The sequence below is a fragment of the Myotis daubentonii genome, chromosome 10 (assembly GCF_963259705.1).
Source record: "Myotis daubentonii chromosome 10, mMyoDau2.1, whole genome shotgun sequence".
NCBI classification, from domain to species: domain Eukaryota; kingdom Metazoa; phylum Chordata; class Mammalia; order Chiroptera; family Vespertilionidae; genus Myotis; species Myotis daubentonii.
This window is the reverse complement of record NC_081849.1, coordinates 38,382,054-38,401,816: the sequence shown is the minus strand read 5'-3', so window position 1 is coordinate 38,401,816 and position 19,763 is coordinate 38,382,054. Positions and strand designations below refer to the sequence as shown.

The 19,763-nt window shown below is 42.7% G+C and overlaps 1 protein-coding gene across 5 annotated transcripts in view; it reads right to left on the bottom strand.

The window, feature by feature from the left end:
* Positions 1-5,961: 5,961 nt before the first annotated feature.
* CUL1 (cullin 1) overlaps positions 5,962-19,763 on the bottom strand; it is a 96,926-nt gene continuing 83,124 nt past the window's right edge. For 4 of the 5 annotated variants that reach the window (XM_059712085.1, XM_059712086.1, XM_059712084.1 and 1 more), the window contains 11 exons: positions 17,763-17,811; positions 17,043-17,174; positions 15,523-15,640; positions 14,307-14,383; positions 13,810-13,941; positions 11,583-11,675; positions 8,835-8,882; positions 8,673-8,755; positions 7,838-7,943; positions 7,316-7,429; positions 5,962-6,489 (listed from right to left, as the gene is read on the bottom strand). In XM_059712085.1, coding sequence (XP_059568068.1) covers positions 6,409-6,489; positions 7,316-7,429; positions 7,838-7,943; positions 8,673-8,755; positions 8,835-8,882; positions 11,583-11,675; positions 13,810-13,941; positions 14,307-14,383; positions 15,523-15,640; positions 17,043-17,174; positions 17,763-17,811 — 1,033 coding nt within the window. In that variant the 3' untranslated portion in view covers positions 5,962-6,408. Of the gene's footprint in view, positions 6,490-7,315; positions 7,430-7,837; positions 7,944-8,672; positions 8,756-8,834; positions 8,883-8,921; positions 9,837-11,582; positions 11,676-13,809; positions 13,942-14,306; positions 14,384-15,522; positions 15,641-17,042; positions 17,175-17,762; positions 17,812-19,763 lie in introns of those variants that run through there. The other variant, XM_059712088.1, reaches the window with a different exon arrangement.

The window sequence follows — 19,763 nt, the reverse complement described above, 5'->3', positions numbered from 1 at the left end:
GAGCCTGCTCAGGAGACATCCTGAGATTGCTCACCCCAGTGGTATCTATCAACAGGGCTCTCATTCTAGCCAACACTTTCCCATTGTTCACACCTCCCAACGCATCCCCAGGTGCCAACAACTGGATGGTGGAGCCTTGAGTCCAGAGAGGTTCTGCTCACTGAATACACCACAGACCCAAATGCAGCATAAAGATAAAGAAGCAGTAATTCTTCATACACAGCAAGTTTTTAGAACCTTCATGAAGACCAATGTTCTCACCTGTTCACTACAGCCCATGTGATGAGCATCTATAGCAGAGTTGGTCAACTTCAGACTTTATACAGGGGTTTGGGGGGAGAGGGGGCACAGAGATAAATAACAGTATGCTCCCCCCATTACTGTAGACCAATTCTCAACCTTTTTCACCTCATGGCACACAAACTAATTACTTAAATTCTGTGGCACACACACACACAAATATATATTTTTTGCTGATCTGACAAAATAGGTTATAATTTTGATTCATACCTGACAGCTATTGTATTGGCAGTTGTCATTTTATTTGACAATCTAAGGGAAAAGAGGTCAGTGCCCTTGTGGCACAACAGTTGAAAATTATCGCTCCTGTAGTCTGTGTTTCCCTACCAGAGGAATACAGAAGTAAGAGTATAACAAGTATTGTCAGAATACAGGTGTTTTAAATAGTTTCCAAACAGTTTAAGAATATTACACATTGTTCTCTACCCTGAGCTTTCACCTACTGATCATAATATCCTCATGAAGCCCTGGCTGGGTCAGGTTCAGTTGGTGAGAGCATGGTCCCAAGGTGCCAGGGTTGTGGGGTTTAATCCCTGGTCGGGGCACATAATGAGAAATCACCAATGAATGCTTAAGTGGAACAACAAATCCATGTTTCTCTCTACCTTCTCCCTGCTCTAAAAATGGATAAATTAAAAAAAGGGGAGGGGGTCTGTAATACTTGCAACAATAAAGATTTAAAAAAACACCTTACGAAGATGACCCACAGCTACAGTCCTGACCCCAAGTCTAGGCAGCACCTCACCCACAAACTTCTTCACAATTCTTTTCAATCAATATTTTGTAATTTATCAACCCATTGCGGATCAGTAGTTTTACTGCTAGCTTTACCCAGTGGCCAGGTAAGTTTCTATTGAACGAGTACAAAAAACGTTTTACATAAATGTTAAAGGCATGCTTTAAAATTAAATACCCATTGGATTTTGAAGTTAGTTATTACAAGAAAGTCTCTGTATCTTACTTGGCTTTCTGGATTGAGTGCTTGATAAATCCTGAATGAATTGAATAGTTCACAATCAGGTAAAGCACTACTTTCTTCACCCATTTTATTGTTTTTTCTATGGATACTACATGTTGAAAGATACTGGTGGGCAAGATCAACACCTTGCATATAATATTACACGGAACAGTGGAAACTGGCTTATTTCCTCTCCAGTATGCCAATTTGTCTTTTCTGTTTCACAAGAGGAAGCATCATGGATAGTTAAAATAATTCAAACTTCTCTTTTATCCTTCCAAATCAATAAAATGTCACCTTTTCTTCAGAAGGCTATTTCACCTCTTTTAAGTGTAGATGCTTCATCTTTCAAACATTTTAGCAAGCCTCTATTTGTTCAAATTGTTCCACAAACTCTTGTTTTATGTAGTAATAAAGTTTCTGCAATTGAAATGCTATTGTAATAGTTATCTTGGTATATGTGATGCCCCAATTCCAGATACAGCCGAAGTAGTGATAGAATAGTCATTCAATTTTTTTCCTTGTGTGTAAATTTCCATATTGCAAATATACCCAGTCTTGATCTCACAAGTAAACCATACTTAATAATTTTAGCTAGGTTTTAAGTTCAAAATAGAAGACATCCCCTCCAGGGAATCATGCCTTTACATCTAATGATAATTCTCGCATAGGTTTATATATTGTTTGAAATTTAATAATAAAGTGGTTGAGTACAGATTGAATTTTAAATAGCCTGGATGAAGGTTTAGTCATGTTTGCATTATCATTGAAATGCCAGTAAGTCCACATTTGCTCAAAATGATTTCGACTTACTGTCTGAGGAAATACTGGAACGGCTAGAACTGGATTTATAGACTAATATTCTTTCCAAGTATCCTTTTTAGTATGCCCCATTAGCACTATCAGTCCAAAATTTTTTTCACATCTGTTGGAGTAACAGGAGACCACTTTATTGTTTTTGAAATTTTGTGCTTTCCCAAATTTTGGTTATAACATATGTTCGATTGATGACAAAATAGTTCAAGCAGATCGTCAAAAACCAAGTTGGGGATTTCAATGATGTTCTTAGAATCAGACGGTATAACTGTAACCCTAGAATTACCTTCATGTTTTTCCAAATTAGGTTGAAAGTCCTCTTTTGACCAATCATCTTGGCAACCAAGACACAAATTACACTCAAAATCGTGTGGAATTGTTCAAATTTTCAGGCTTGGAATCACTTGAAATTACTATTTTTCGCCTCTTTGAAGGAATAACTATAGCACTGCCACTGTCAAAGCTTTCATCACTTTCACTTGGAATATCTGATAAATTGTCAGCAAATACATGCATATAATTTTATAAAAATATCAAATTGATGTTATTTTTATTACTAAGAGACTAATCACTTTTAATTCTTTTGTAATTTTTAACTACAGTGAATGAGTTTTCCGTTACACTATTTCTCAATGACAATAGAACAGAAACCACGAGAATTCTTGTGATCCATCCGCAATGTGGATAATCTACCCAGAAACTGCTGCTTAATTACTTTTCAATACTGTTTGGTTCATTTGGCCTCCAGCCTCCCCTACATCCATTCAGTGACCCAAAAATCTTAACAGCTGCCCCACCCTGTAAAAGTTAAGTTGTATTATGTAGATGGGTCATCAAGAAAGGGTCTGACTTCATGAATTTTTTTTTTTTAAACTCCTCACAGGAGGATTTTTTCCCATTGATTTTTAGAGAGTGGAAGGGAGGAGGAAGGGGGGGCATTGATGTGAGAGAGAGACATATATGGATTGGGTGCCTCCCGTATGTGCCCCAACCAGGTATCAAACCTGGAACCCAGGTATATGGCCCTTGATGGGGAATCGAACCTGTGACCTTTTGGTGCATGCTGATACTCTAACCACTGAACCACACCAGCCAGGGCCAAATCGTGAACTTTTTGAGAACCTAAGTATTCTTTTGAAAAGTTGTCTGAGCTTTGGGCTCCTGTTGGATTAGCTGAAATACATGCTTGCTATTCCCTCAGCCCCTTGTCAGAAACAAACCCAGTGAGGGTCAGCACATCAAGTATAAACAGTGGTTTAAAAGAAATATCACCTTGACAACTGCCACTGGAGAACGGAAAAGATCTCGTTTCCGTTCTAGGCATGTAAACCACCATCCGCGGAGTTACTGTGATTCCTGGAAGAAAAGAAGTCATCTTCAGAAGCAGGATTCAGTCCAAAACATCTGAGTTTTCACCTGTGTGTGGTAAAATCTTAAGTTTTTCCAAGAAATCAGATACCAACGTTTAGCAAGGAGATTTGGTCATCTCAAAAGTGCTATCAATAAAAACCCTTTAAATTTAGGTGCTTCATTCCTGAATCAACTGCTCCCCCCGTTACTGAGCCTGTACTCCAGTGACCTGGGTTTGTGTTTTGAGGCTCTTGACCATCCTTGTTAGGTGAGGATATGGTTTGGGGAATAAAGTGAAAAAGTTCAAGTCTCTCCCCATACCTCCCCGCACCCCCACCCAATTTACCTACCGTGAGTGCGCAGGTACAGGTATGGAATTTGAGGATGTGGGGTAACCACCTCCTAGCTCATTCCTGTTCCTTTGCTTCCTGTTCTTAGCCAAGGTACTCACCCCAGGGCACTCCTGATCCTAGAGCAGCAGTTCTTAACCTGTGGGTTGCGGCCCCTTTGGAGGTCGAACAACCCTTTCACAAGGGTCGCCTAAGACCATCAGAAAAACACATACATAATTACATATTGTTTTTGTGATTAATCACTATGCTTTAACTATATTCAATTTGTAACAATGAAAATACATCCAACATATCAGATATTTACATTACGATTCATAACAGTAGCAAAATTAGTTATGAAGTAGCAACAAAAATAATGTTATGGTTGGGGGTCACCACAACATGAGGAACTATATTAAAGGGTTGCGGCATTAGGAAGGTTGAGAACCACTGTCCTAGAGCAGTTATGGCGAACCTTTTGAGCTTGGCGTGTCAGCATTTTGAAAAACCCGAACTTAACTGGTGCCATGTCACATACAGAAATTTTTTGACATTTGCAACCATAGTAAGAGAGATTTATATTTTTGATATTTATTTTATATATTTAAATGCCATTTAACAAAGAAAAAACCAAAAAACCGAGTTCACGTGTCACCTCTGACACGCGTGTCATAGGTTCGCCATCACTGTCCTAGAGAAACTCGACACACATTAGCAATGGGGTTTAAAACAGGTTCTGAGACTCCTGGGTGTGTCTCCCAGAGGCCAATAAAGTAACTGCAGCTTTGGGCTTGGTTCCCAGGTGGACAGTCTTGGGGCCTGGATCTTTATGATGTGGGGTAGGAGGGGCAAGTCCCCTGGGTGGTCCTGGTTTATACTGGGAATCACTTGAAAAAGATACTAAATAAATGTGGAAACCATTATATAAATGCTTAGTTTTATTACTATTACTTTTTATAACCTGTAACTTTTTTGATCTTTAACTTTTAAAGCTAACTGAATGTGCCAGATTATTCTAAGAAACTCTTAAGAACCTACCTTTTGCATACTCCTTTGGCTATGCCTTGTATGTTTATAACCAACTCCATTATAGGTCTACTTTGGTAAGTGTGTTCAAGTCCTCACATCCTTAAGAAACCTGTGAGGTTTAGGAAGAAAACAAACCTACAAAAGCCGAGCAGCAGAGCCATACCTTCCCAGGAGGTCTTGCTACCACTTCCATTTTTTTCTGTCCTCTGGTTAGGAAGCGAGTGGTGGGACAAGTCTACCGTGGGACTGACTGTGGACAAAGAACAAAGGAGTTAAGAGGATGCGCAGGCTGGAACCGAGGCTCCCGATGCTGGGAGCTGATCTCCGGGGGACACAGCTGAGAACATGCCAACTTACCAGCTGATGCCAGAAAGCGCTGCATCTTGCCAGCTGGTCTCTGGTCCTGCTGTCAGGGGCTCCTCAGTCAGGGACACAGAGTACTCATGCCCCTCTTGCTGGGATCTTGGGAATTTTCCCAGGAGCAGCCTGAGTTCATCTAGAACTGTGGCTTCTTATATTTAAACAACTGGATCGAACCAGAATGAAGGAGCCACCGGGCTGTATTGCACCTCCAAGTCTGACACTTGTTCACTGGTCGTACATCACTCACTCCCAGCTCATCTACTCACTGTGACAAGTTCCCTCTTCTCAGTTTCCCCACCTGTTTCCCAGGTCAGGTGGTCAAAGGATTAATCCCTTCATCCTTACAAGTGGCAGATGGAATCAACATGTCACTGAATCTCATAGGCCACATTCATGTCACCAGAAGTCACAGAAATGAGCATCCATGTTTGAAAAAAAGTTACAAGAAGTCTTGAGGGCTTAAAATGCTAAGCTCTAGAGCAGTGATGGTGAATCTATGACATGCGTGTCAGAGGTGACATGTGAAATCATTTTTTTGGTTGATTTTTCTTTGTTAAGTGGCATTTAAATATATAAAATATCAAAAAGCTAAGTCTTTGTTTTACTATGGTTGCAAATACAAAAAAAATTTCTATATATGACACAGCACCAGAGTTAAGTTAGGGTTTTTCAAAATGCTGACACGCCGAGCTCAAAAGGTTCGCCATCAATGATCTAGAGAATGCAGCCTGTATCACTGGGGATGTAAATTTTCACAATCATTATCTCTCTCACTTACATGTAGGAAATAGTAAAACTGAAAACAAAACCAAATGCAACTTGTACAGAAATCCTTTGATTTTCTTTATTTCACACATTAAAAAATGAAACACACTATACAAATGGTTTTCAGAGCAGATTACACGCGGGTCCATTCAGACTCCTCTCAAAGTGTGGCCGACACTCAGTGCTGCCGAGACGGAGGCAGCTGTTAGCACGTAGCCGATGTATTGATCTAGATGCAGTAGCATGCAGCCCTCAGCATGACGGTTCATTCCCCTCTGTTCTTAAATTAGGTTAAATGGCGTCGGTGTCCATATTTACAGACTTGAAATGTATCGATCCTGAGCAGTTCTGATGAACATCTGAGACCGGCTGCTGGGAGTCTTGGTCTCAGTTTAAAAAGGGAGGCCAGTGGTGCAGGCGGCTGCTAGGAACTGGTCGTCATCCTGCCCACCAGGAACATTGGCCGCGGTGGCACAGTCAGACCCTCTACAAGGGTTAAGCCAAGTAACTGTAGGTGTCCTTTTCACCATCAACTCGCTCCAAATATTCTTTCTCGATCAGAATGTCAATGCATTTCTGGGTGTTATTTGAAAAAGGAAGAGGTAGTGGAGAAAAACACATTTATTAGCAGAATAGTGGCAGGCACCCTCACCATGGATCCCCCACCTCTGAGAGCTCAGCAGGGAGCACAGTCACCTCATATATCCCTCCAGTGTAGCTAAGCCCTTGCCTTCCTGAATGGAGTCCCCTCAGCGTCAGCCCGGAAGCCACGCATGCCCGTACCTGAACTGGGTCAGGTGCTACAGAAGCCAGTTGGGCCACAACCGCCCTTTGCACCAGCAGGGAACAAAGTCATGGGATGCCCTGAACAAACTGGCTCTGAATGCAACCCCAGGACCCATCCTGGGCCCCCTGGCTGTCGGGAGTCGCCTGTCAACTGTGCTATCTGCACTGGCTGTCCTTTCTATTTTAAACAACCCAGCCAGAAATGAGCTGAATGGTGCTCACAGAGGAGTCCCCACATAGCCACAGAGATGAACACACACTGATATATGCTACACCAGAGACCGAGTCTCCCTAACGTGATGGGGACACAGGACAGCGGGAACTCCATTCTAGAGAGCTCAGTGCTGGTGTTAGCAGTGTGTATGGTGAGCCTATGGGGCTCTGGCGGGCTGGTCACTGCCCCACTTGAGCTGATGTTGGTGGTACAACCAGCTAGCCGAGCATTTACGTCTGACTTCTCTCTCTGCATTCCAATGGAAGCTTAAAAATTAAGCCCATTTTCTTTTGTAGAAATTTGCATATGAGTAACCAAGTTTCTTCTTTAGGAAACACTCAATGACCTGCTCTTAGTTCCATCTTTTCTAAACCAACTGCCTCTGCTATGCAATTCCTGTACCTTGATGACCGGGACCCGTGGCTTGAACCGTGAGGACAGCTGAGTGAGCACCTCCCCAAGCAGCTGCTGATGCTTCAGGACTTTCCGCATCTTCATGATCCTCACAATCGCCGCCTGCAGAACAGGGCGGGGAAATGACAACTTAGCCTCAGAATGAAGGACAAGCAAGGCAGCCCCCGAAGCTGTGTCTGGGCATGGGATGGCCCCGGGCCTAACAGGGAGCAAACACGGCCGGTGAGCTGGCCGGGACTCTCTCTAGCTATGTTTGGTCTTATGAGCAATTATAACAACTTCATCCAACTATAAAAGCATTTGAAAAATGAGAAAATTCAGTCTTCAAGCCACAGAAGCTGCCTAACCCCTCCATTAAACAGTCTCCTTCCCTCCTATTCAAACCACATTTATTTGCTGGTATTTCATCGACCCCACCCAGAAGCATTTATCACTCTGAAGCTACCGACAAGCCACAGCCAAGCAGACTGGACGAAGCCCCTCCCCCGCCCAGGTGCGTGCAGCAGTCACCTGGATCAGCAGTTTCCGGTCCTCTTCAATATTTTTGTGTGTAGTTTCTTGTTCCTGCTTCTGTTCGGTTTTCATTGGCACATTGATGTTAACCCTTAATTTCTTACTGTCAAGAAAATCAAGGAAACAATCACTATTATTTGAAAAGGCAGGCAGTCCAGGTTCCTGTCTCTTTCCAACTGCTCCCCAGACAGGGGCTGAGAGGTGACCCGGCAGCTCCCACCCTGAGCTCTGCAAACAAGCCCTCGACCAAATACCAAGCGGTTCTACCACTGGTCACGGGACACCTGTACACCAGGTATTCAGTTCCTTCACTGTTCTCCCAACTGTGTCAGGAGAAATACAATCAGGACACGTGGACACAAAGGTCCACACTTCTAAATGAGCTCTTCAAGGAGGCTTATTTGCCAAATGAAAACCAAAACAAAAACCAAAACAAGAGTTAAATGGAGAAACACCTAGAATTATCAAATGCCATCAAACTCCCACCCCTGCCCATCTAGCCTCACGGAGCTCACCCCCCGCCCCCAAACCCCCATTTGTAGTGACAGCAGTTAATGTGCTGGGGTCAGGGGATTAGGCTATGGTCTAGGGCAGCGGTGGGCAAACTATGGCCCGCGGGCCGGATCCGGCCCGTTTGAAATGAATAAAACCAAAAAAAAAGACCGTACCCTTTTATGTAATGATGTTTACTTTGAATTTATATTAGTTCACACAAACACTCCATCCATGCTTTTGTTCCGGCCCTCCGGTCCAGTTTAAGAACCCATTGTGGCCCTCGAGTCAAAAAGTTTGCCCACCCCTGGTCTAGGACCATCTAATCAGATTTCCTTACTTTTTATAACCAAGATATAATTTTATTAAGGTATCTGGCTTCAATTCCACCTCATCAACATTTGCATTTTCATCTTCCAAGACCTACAAGAAAATAGCTGTTACTACATAATCTCAGAAAAAGGCTTTTTCTAGCTTAACATTAAAAAGTGCACAAACATACCAACAACTTCGACTTCAATAAAATCTGTAGGACTTGTGCCAAAATGTCCTGCAATTAGAGAGAAAGGGGTAATAACTTAAAGAGAAAATACATTTTTCTTTGCAATAAAAGCCATACATACACAAGTCACCTAAACTGACAAATATACTCAGAAGGAAAAGAGAGAGAGATGGTGCTTTTGGAGGTTCCCTAAATCGTCTATGTCCCCCAGCACCTGCGTCTAAAAGTGACATCAACACCTTTTTAGCCTCTATGACCCAATGATGAAAACTGATGATTCTGTTACACTTAACTACCAGAGACCACGCACAATTGATTCCTTAATTAACTCAACAGGAACCTGTCCACTTAAATACACAGCAGCTCCTCTTGGACACTGATGCCTGAAGAAACACCAGAGCATTCCAGCAGGGCGGGAAACACTGTCCTCGGACACAGGGTGGCAACCTGCTGTCCACTAGCCTCTAAGCACGTGTAGCCCCTGGGCCATCTCCTCGACGGTGAACAGTGGTTGGTTGGGCACTTCATCCTTAGCTTCACAGCTTCATGCTCCCCTGAAATAAGACGCAGGCCAGCCGACCTGCACTGTGACTCAGATTCCTACACACCTACCCCTTCCCACCAAGCATGAACAGAAAGGGCCTGCCCTCACCTTCCTGGGCATCATCTGGTCAGAGGGCATGGGGCTAAGCTGTCAAAGTGACAGGCCTCTAGGCCAGTCACCTGCCTGGAATCCCAGAGCAGCACTGGAACACGGCCGCCATGTCGAGCAGGCGTAACAGGTTCACATCATGAGCCAAATCTGACTGAGCAACGAGTGTCCACCGTGAGCGGGAGGAGAGCAGCCACACCCCCGCAGGGAGGCAGCTCCACCACTAAACATTAGCCGAGATCCTGGCATAGAGTCACCCAAAGGATGTGTCAGCCTGAAAGCAGGTACCAGGGCGCAGGCCCTCCCAAGTCAGGGGTCAACCTACCTTCCACTCTGGCTTCAGGCTCCTTCTGATGTAAGGAGAAATGAGAAAAGACTCTTAAGTGCAAAGGAGCAAACTCATTTTGTCATTAGAATTTCAAGATGTATTTTGGACCATGTTGGAAGCCTAATTCCCATTGTACGAGGCCAGACAAAAATGTAGCAAGAAAACGACAAACCAACACACCTATGAATATGGATGCCAAAAATCTGCAAGAAAATTCCAGTACACCAAACCCAGCAGAATATAAAAGGTACTATATGCCATCACCATGTGGCATTTATTCCAAGAATGAACAGTGGTTCAACACAAGACAGTTATCTCACCATAGCAGGAAAAGCATTTTAACAAAATCCGACACTCTTTCATGATAAAAACACTGAACAAACTAAGAACAGAAGGGAACTCCTGCAATCTAATGAAGGGCATGTAAGAAAAGCCCACAACTAATACTGTACTTAATAATGAAACTGCTAATACTTCCCCCCAAGATCAGGAACAAGACAAGGATGCCACTTCTACCCAACAATGTACTAGAAATTCTACACAGCAGTCAGGGAAGAGGAAGGGGGGAAAGGGCGTACAAAAAAAAAAGGGAGGAGCACAACTACTTGGCGTTGTGGATGATGACTGTATATATATTGTTCTTATTTATTTATTTTTATATATTTTTTAGAAATATATATTTTATTGATTTTTTACAGAGAGGAAGGGAGAAGGATAGAGAGTCAGAAACATCGATGGGAGAGAAACATCGATCAGCTGCCTCCTGCACACCTCCTACTGGGGATGTGCCCGCAAGCAAGGTACATGCCTTTCACTGGAATCGAACCTGGGACCTTTCAGTCCGCAGGCCGACGTTCTATCCACTGAGCCAAACTGGTCAGGGCTATTTATTTATTATTAAATATATAATGTTTTATTTATGTCATGTATTTATGTGCGTGTTTATGTTACACTAAGTTTAAAAGAGGTTCTATGGAAAGTAACCTCACAAGGTGGTCTGATCATAAATCCCTAACTGGTCAGGGCATGGTGGGTAGTCACCTCCAGGCCTGTAACTTTAGTGCAAGGTTTTAAGACAGCCCTGCCCACTGTTCTTGTGCATCTAGGTTAACACACCTTTGAGTTGCCAGAGTGATACCCTTGGAAGGGGGTATTAACCCGCAAGAGAGCACATAATCTTGTTGACTATCCTGTAATCCAATTTCCACCTCTCTTTCTCCAATCTGGTCCCTTCCTTAATTTCGATTGCATAAAAGAAGCTGCAAAACCATTATTCTCGCCCTGACCGGTTTGGCTCAGTGGACAGGGCGTTGGTCTGTGGACTCAAGGGTCTCAGGTTCAATTCCGGTCAAGGGCATGTACCGGAATTGGTTGCGGGCACATACCCAGTAGGGAGTGTGCAGGAGGCAGCTGATCAATGTTTCTCTCTCATCGATGTTTCTAACTCTCTATCCCTCTCCCTTCCTCTCTGTAAAAAAAAATAAATAAATCAATAAAATATATATTTAAAAACTACAACAAACAACAACTATTATTTCCCCAAGCATTTGAGATCTTGCTCCCCAGCTTATTATTTTTGAGTCAATTTGGCTTGAGTAAAAATAAACTTATAAAAAATTTTTAAAATTAAACTTAAAAAAAAAAGTGTATTAAAACCCTGGAATAAGAGCATATTTATAGGCAAATATCTATTTCAAATTGAAGACAGCCATGCATACCTTCCCCACAATGTCTACAAGACTAAGTTGGGGGAGAAAGGGAAGAATACCATTTTGATTTGAGTGCTGTCCGTCAGCTGCTGCACTGCGTAAGCATCTTCCGTGTTGTATTGAAGCAGGATCGCCATCTGGAATGTAGATGCCTTTGAGGTCCCCCACATAAAAGAAAGAGAGGCAAATTTAAATACATGGAAAACACCCCACAAACACACCGCCTAAATCTGAAGCACTTAAGACAGTGTGTGCAATTGTACTATAATGTAACGTGTTCCTGAAAGACATTATTTCACCCCTTTTCAAACATTAAAATGATTTTGAATTTTCTCCTAAAGTGTTTTGTCCATGTAAATACACACAAGTGTCCACATTCATTTATACAAACACATATTCACCCATCTGGTATATACAGAAACATTAAGCATCAATCTTCAAATTTGTTTTTGCACAAACGCGGAGGAAAATTATCTTTTGGTACATTACTGACACAGAACATATTGAATTACATGTGATTTTTCAATCCTAAGTACTTTGCTGTGTGAAGTCTGACGTGGTTTAAAGCAAATCACGGCACTCTGAGGTAGTTTTCTGGCAACCACGTGACAGGTTCTGCTACCTGAAGCACAGCAGTGAATGACAGCCTGCCAGAGCCCCAGCGTTTCCCACGGGATCCCTTCACCCTTCTCTCCCAAGATCCATAGCAACACATGAAAACCCAGGAGCAACAAGCCTTGGTCACTGACAGTGCAGGCCTGGGTCAGAGCCTCGGGAGACTGACTGCTGTCAACCAGGGAATAAGCCACGGGAGGAGTGTGGTGGTGGTTCCGCTGGTGCATACATCTGTCATAACTCAAACTGTACACTTACAATGGGTGCCTTTTTAAAAAAATTGATATTAGAGAGAATGGAACATTGATTAGCTGCCTTCTGCACACCGCATACTGGGGATGGAGCCCATAACCCAAGCATGTGCCTTGATTGGGAATTGAACTGGAGATCTTTGGGTGCATGGGATGATGCTCAAACAACTGAGCCACACTGGCCCGGGCATAATGAGTTCCTTACATTGTATGTAAATTATCTCAACAAAGCCAATATAAAAACTGTCTAAAGAATACAAGAATAAAGAAAAACTGTATCTTAAATAAAAATACAAGGGCAGTGAAGAGCAGGGTTACTGCCAGATCTCAAGCTCCCCTGTGCCACAGTGTCATGGCCAACATCATATCCCTTGCTGAGTGTCCACCTGGTCAAAGAAAGGGCATTGACACTTTAGGGACTAAAGTATGAACTCACGAGTTCTTCTATGTGTATTTGGGGATAAAGAAAACAAAGTTTCAGTTGTATAGTACATTACATTCAGGTTGATCGAGACTTCTGGACCTAGTGTAGCAGATGGTATACATTTTAGCTATTTTATCAGAGTGGATTACTGAGAGTTTACTGAGCAGAGTGTGAGCCTGCAATATGCATTCTTAAGTTTCTTAACACGTAAAAACTGACCTATGAGGGTGAGACATTCTCAGAGGGTAAGCAAAGCTCTTAGTTGTGAGGCCCACCCTGCACTAAAGTTCAAGTAGAAAGAAACTGGACTCTTAGAGGGAAAAGACCAAAACTGGAGGTTATTATTACTCTGCGCTCAGTGCTGTCATAAGCACCGTCAGTTATTATTGATGTGAAACCCCTTTGTCAAAGGAAACGAACTGATCAGCCAGTGCGGTTCAGTGGTTGAGCGTTGACCCACAAACCAGGAAGCCACAGTTTGATTCTGGTCAGACACATGCCTGGGTTGTGGGCTTGATCCCCAATAGGGGATGTGCAGGAGGCAAGGGATCAATAATTCTCTCTCATCATTGATGTTTCTCTCTCTGAAATTAATAAAAATGTATTTTTTTAAAAAGGAAACTATTATCACAATTAAATACAGAAAACTCCAGCTTATTAAGCTACCACCTGAACACTTGATGTGTGGCAGGCAGGAGCTGTACCAAACAATTATTGATACATTATTTCATTTAATTTCCTGAAGCAGAAGCACTTACATCCTCATTTTATGGAACAGAAAACTGGTAAGACTCAGCATCATCAGTAGGTAACTTGTCCCTTAGCCAGAAAGAGAATTCAGCTCCTCTGACTTCAAAGATCCACACTGTTTCCTTAACCTCTATTCTATTTTCCCAGAAGCTTAACTGTAGCATGAATCACTGGATTATGATTTCTACAATTTGTCTTATCTTCATTTAGACTTAAAAAACATTTCAAAATAAGAAGGTGACCTACCTGCAAAGTGTATCTGTTCTTGAAGCAGTTTGTGACCAGTTCTCCTTTGGAGAGTTGGTACAACCATGTCAACTTCCTGCCGCTATGACGACTAGCGTAGAAAGCAGTGAATCGCTGGTAGCTACGTTCCAGCTGGAGGAAGGGACAGCATTATGTGAATACACATCCCATCATGTTTTTCAGATAAACACTATTCCGAGTTTACAAAGTCAGTGCTTACATCAAAGTAAAATACAAATGCCATGCGTTGGACTCTTGCAAAGCATAGGAAACTAAACATTTGAAGATATAATCAAAAGAGGTTTCTACTTTAGACAGGTGGGACCAATCATGATGTTCGTCACAGCCCTCACTAGGTCCCACGTGCAGGAGGGAAAGCAGGCACTCTTCTGAGTGGAACAGAGGCAGCCACAGGACTGCGTGGCACGTGGCCCAGCAGGAAGGCCTTCACAGGCCCACCTGCCCTTAGCAGTGAACGGAGGAGAGGGCACACTCACCTCTGACGGCAAGGCGAACGTGCAGGACTGCTGGAAGGGCCACGAGCCGGAGCTCAGCACCTGAATACTGAAGTCCACTGGGGCGGGTGGGAATCAGGGAGACAACTCATTAGTCTTAGAAAATGGAAAACACTCTTTATTAAAACACAGTCAATCAAAATCCTGCTTCAATATAAAACTCAGAATTTAATTTCAATTAAATTATTTATTCAATTAAAATTAGCAAAAGGTGGGAAAGCCAGAAATTCTTTTCCTCTGAGGAGTGTTTTGTCTCACGCCTAACTCGGGATCAGGACACCAGAGGCCTGCTTCCTTCATCTGCTGTCGTCGAGGCACAGACGGACACCCGAACGCACAGCCATGCGGCACACAACAGCCGCCACCAGGCCACTGCTCAGCTGTCAAGTCAGCAATGGAATAGTTCCTTCACTTTGGGAGAACCCCCCGTTTTCAGAAAGACAAAATGACTGATGACGTCAGTATAAGCTACACTTACAAGTCCAGCCTGTCCTAGCTCCCAATGCCCACCTGAAGCCACCTGCTCTATATTAGTTGGACTTTGTTATCTATATGACCGTATCAGTTTCTTATACGAAGGAAAAAAATTTTTTAGAATGGATCCAAACTAAGATTAAAAAAATAATTAGCCCTGGCTGGTACAGGTCAGTTGATTTGAGCATTGTCCCAAACACTGAAAGGTCATAGGTTTGTTCTCAGTCGGGGCACATGCCCAGACTGCAGGGTCCACCCCTGATGGGGACGTGCATGGGTGGCAACTGAGCGATGTTTCTCTTTCTCTCAAATCAATAAAAACATGTACTTGGGTGAGGATTAAAAACAATCATAAAAATCATAAAAAAGTCCTGAGCTGGCAGGTACCTGTGGTAGGGGGGCCATGCCAGCAAATCGAAGAGTTCTCAGCTGAGGACCTGGATGTAGCCACCAACTCAGCTGCCCAAACTCCTTGTAAGCCATGCTCAGTATAGGCCCCTGGGAGAGGCCAGCACGCTTCCATGGCTGTCATCGCTCATGTCGCACAGGAATCAGGAGTAGAACAGAGCATCTGGGAGGAACTCCTTGTTTGTCTATGCTTGGATTTTTGATAGGATCCACCACCCTTACTTGACAACTGCCATCTCTCTCATTTGCTATAAAGGGCACGACTTTGCTCAGAACACTGCCTGTAAAAGGAGCTTGTGAACATGCAGATACTCACAGTCCAGTGGCTCTGAATTTGTCAGGTGCTTTTTGAACTGTTCGTTTAAATCTTTGCTCACGCCAATGTCCTGGAACATCCGCTGAAGTTTAGAGGTATACTCAAACCCACATGCTTGCTGAAATAGACCCAGATAATGGTCTTATTAACTTCTATAGAAATATAAATGTACACAAGGGAATCTGAGAGCAATCACAGTACATGACACATGCTTCATTGTTAAATTACTACTAAAGCTTGTGCCAGTTAACTACATTTCACGGTATAAATATGCACTGGTTTGATTAATATACCATTAAATAACAGAGGTATAAACGGAACAGTTAGGTCATTATACACAGGATAACTATCACTTGAGCATCTAAGGCCATGAATTTGTGACTCTGGCAGAACACACAGGTGACATAATTTGTCTATGTTGCTTAACCGCTGCTATGGAATGAACTATGTCCCCCAAATTCCTATGTTGAAGCCCCAACCCCCAACGTGATTGTGCCTGGAGGTGGGCCACAGGGAGATCGTGAAGTTTAGATGTGGCCACATGGATGAACTTCCACGAGGGAACAGCCATTCTAGGAAGGCACCAGCAAGTTTACTCTCTCTGCCATGCGAGGACATGGTAAGAAGGTGACCATCAGCAAGCCATGAAGAGAGCCCTCACCAGAAACAACCTTAGCCGGCCCCAACTTCCCAGCTTCCATCATTGTGAGAAATAAATTTCTGTTGTTTAAGCTACCCAGTTATGGTATTTTTTAATGAGGTCCACGCTAAGTGAGACACCCACATAATTATAATTGCAGGTCAAAGTGAAATAGCTCTAAGACATAACAACACTTGACAGGCCAGAAAGCCTGGAAACAAATGCAGGCTACATGCAGAGGCTGGGAAGAAAGAAAAAATTTCTCAATAGCAAAGTAAAATGACTTTCTGTCCTGCAGATACACCCAAACCCAGAGCAAAGCCAAACACCCAATCATCCAAAGCCAATAGCAGTGTGTACAGGCACGCCATGCTGTGCAATCCTGATGGGCCGGTGCTTGGGTTCAAGTGGTGGGCAGAGCAGTCAGGCCAGGCAGGAACAGAAGGCCCTAAGAGCCCAGCTGGCATGGCTCAGTGGTTGAGCGTCAACCTATGAACCAGGAGATCATGGTTTGATTCTCATCAGGACACATGCCTGGGTTGCCGACTCCATTCCGTGTGGGACGTGCAGGAGGCAGCCGATTGATGATTCTCTCTCATTATTGATGTCTCTCTCTCTCTCTCCCTTCACCTTCCTTTCTCTGAAATCATTAAAATTTATTATATATATAAAAAAGAAGGCCCCAAGAGTGGGGAGGTCTGAGGGAGGACCTAGACTTGTTATATGATTCTGGCAGGTTTTCAGCAGAGCTCACCTATACAAACTCCTCGTTATACACTGATGAATTGCTTTGCCCAACTAATAATAATGTTTCTGAGGAAACTACAAACTTTAGTAATGGCTTAAGAAAGAGACTGTTTCAGGAAAAGACGAACTTTACCTTTAATTTGGAGATCATGCTTGCTTCGGCATCATCACTCGCACTGTTCTGGTGCACGAGTCTTTTGGCCAGCATCTTCGCATAGAACTTCTGGAACACATCCTTGTCCTCTATGTACTTGAAGACAACCATCTGGCAAAGCCATAGAAAGAGCACACTGAGGGCCTCCCAGTCTGATGCGTGTCAGGGCCAACACATATACTTTATCTGGCTTGGTATCACGGCAAAATAATGCTGCCCCATAGTCTTTAAATATACTCATAATTAAATAACATTGGTTTGGTCTGGACTTAGTACTATGTGGAATGTACAAATGTTAAAATTAATGCCGCAGCCCTGGCTGGTTTGGATCAGTGGATAGAGCATCAGCCTGCGGACTGAAGGGTCCCAGGTTCGATTCCAATCAAGGACACATGCCCAAGTTGTGGGCTCGATCCCCAGTAGGGGGCGTGCGTGCAGGAGGCAGCCTATCGATGATTCTCTCATTACTGATGTTTCTATCTCTCTTTCCCTTTCCTTTCCTCTCTGAAATCAATAAAAATATAAAATAAAATTTAAAAAGGATTAATGACTCAAATTTAAGGAGCAAACCACAGATTCAAAATAAAGTAAATGATTCCATTATTTTTCATATTTCAAGTGCCCTTATATAAATAACCTTAAAACAACTGTCAGATGATGAATGGCCACTAAAATGGGTATGACTAGTAAGCATCTTACCACTTGATTGAGTGTATCTTCTAGTTCTGCTTCTTCTGGGTTCTTGGAACTGAAATTTAAGGAAAAGGCAATGTTTTAGAACAAATCAGCAAACATTTCATCAACAAGCAACACTTAGCCAAACTATTAAACCAGAATGTGGTTTGAACACTGAAATAATCAGCTTCCTTCAGACTGGTCCATTAAGGGGGAAGTCACCATTTCCTACTATGGCCGTTTGGTAACAACCTTACACTGCAACTCTATTATGGAAAGGCAGATTGTGAAACAACTATGTAGAATATCCAGGATGAAAATCAACAAAAGAAATTTATTAAAAAGTTAATGAAACATTCTGAATCAAGTTTTCCTGCAATATAATCCATTTAAATATAAGGAAATACTTTTCTAATTGCCTCTACAACATGCTTTAACTTAAAAGAAAAAAAGACATAGTTTCCTTTTAATGACCTAATAATGAAAGAGTTTAAACTACTATTAAAGTGTTATCTTCTGTTTGTAGTTATGCCTACAAAACAGATGGCTGTCCTTTAATAACTGATTCATTGTATTCTACCAAGAAATATTCATCACAAGGTGATTTCCGAGTTAGTGAAGATGTTAAGGTTTTACTACAAGAGACCTTTCTAAATACGCCGCCACATATCATAGAAGATGGCCCGGCCACCAACAAGGTGCTGAAGAGCTGTTTCCAGACAGCCGTCGGCTCAGAACCCACCCTGCTCTCCAAACCCACGGGTCAGGGCTGCTTTTCTGTCCTGTAGCCGCTTAACTTAGCACCTACTCGACTCCACGCAGCAGCACATGCTCATTAATGGAACCCTCTGCCATTCTGTCTGCTTTAGTGGCCTCAATGCAGAAATCAAGAGCTATTCATCAAAAGACAACAGATTTAAAAGACAGTATACTCTGCCCAATAAACAAAATGAGGTCCTATCAGGGTACCTCCATATTAAAAATATTGAAAATTTTAATATTATGTATCTAAAATATGAAGTCAAGCCGAAGAGGCATTCTAACTTAAAGTCCGTTTTCAGTCCTGAAATGAATACCCCAGAGGATCTGACTAGAGTTTGTAAGTTATACATGAGCTGTGCAATGATTAGGAGAAAACACCACCTACTCAATCTCACTGGCCATGGCATGTGTCTTTCTGATGAAGTCAGAGATGGTGATTAACCTTATCAAACGCTTCCCATGCCCACTGGAAGACACAGTTGTTCATACAGTGAATTACGCCAGATTTGCTACTGCTGAGCCATCCTTACATTCCAAGAAAGCTACACTATGTCCTAGAGAATTGTTTTTCAGTTCACAGATAATTTTAGTTTGCTAACATTTTACTCCAGATTCCACAACTCTAAGTGAGTTTGGTTTGCTGTCTTTTTCTAGGTACGTGGAGGTATTCTTGGTCTTTTTCATAACGGGGTTATGCAAGCTATGCAACGTTTGTTGCTGTGATGACTGGAACCGTAAAACAAGAAGCCATTCAAGTGGAAGAAGCTGAGGAAAACTACACCAGAAACATGAAGTTAGTGAGAACTTCAAAAAACACAACCTAGGAGAGAACCACAGTAGATTATGCTGCCTCTGGCTCTTAATACATACTTCAATAGCATAAGTACTGGTTGAGAAATAAGACGGTTAAAAAATAAAGAATATGGAACCACTATAGGACAAACTCACTATGTAAAGATAAAAGTTCACAGGAACCGAAGTACCACAGTACATGGAGCACCTTCTGCTTTGAAAGCAGCCGGGGGGGGGGGGGTGGGGGGGTGGAGAGGCTGCAGCCACAAGTTCTCAACTGGAAATAGCTCAACTAGTAGAAAAGAAACCACCAGCAGATGGAAGAGAAACGGCTACTTTGTACTGTCACTGCCACCCTTGCCACAGCCAGTGTGACTAACCAAATGGGCCATGCAGCCTGCAAGTTTTCAAGACATTAGTTATATAAGAAAAAAAATGACCTGGGCATGTAACAAACAGTACGGAGTTTCC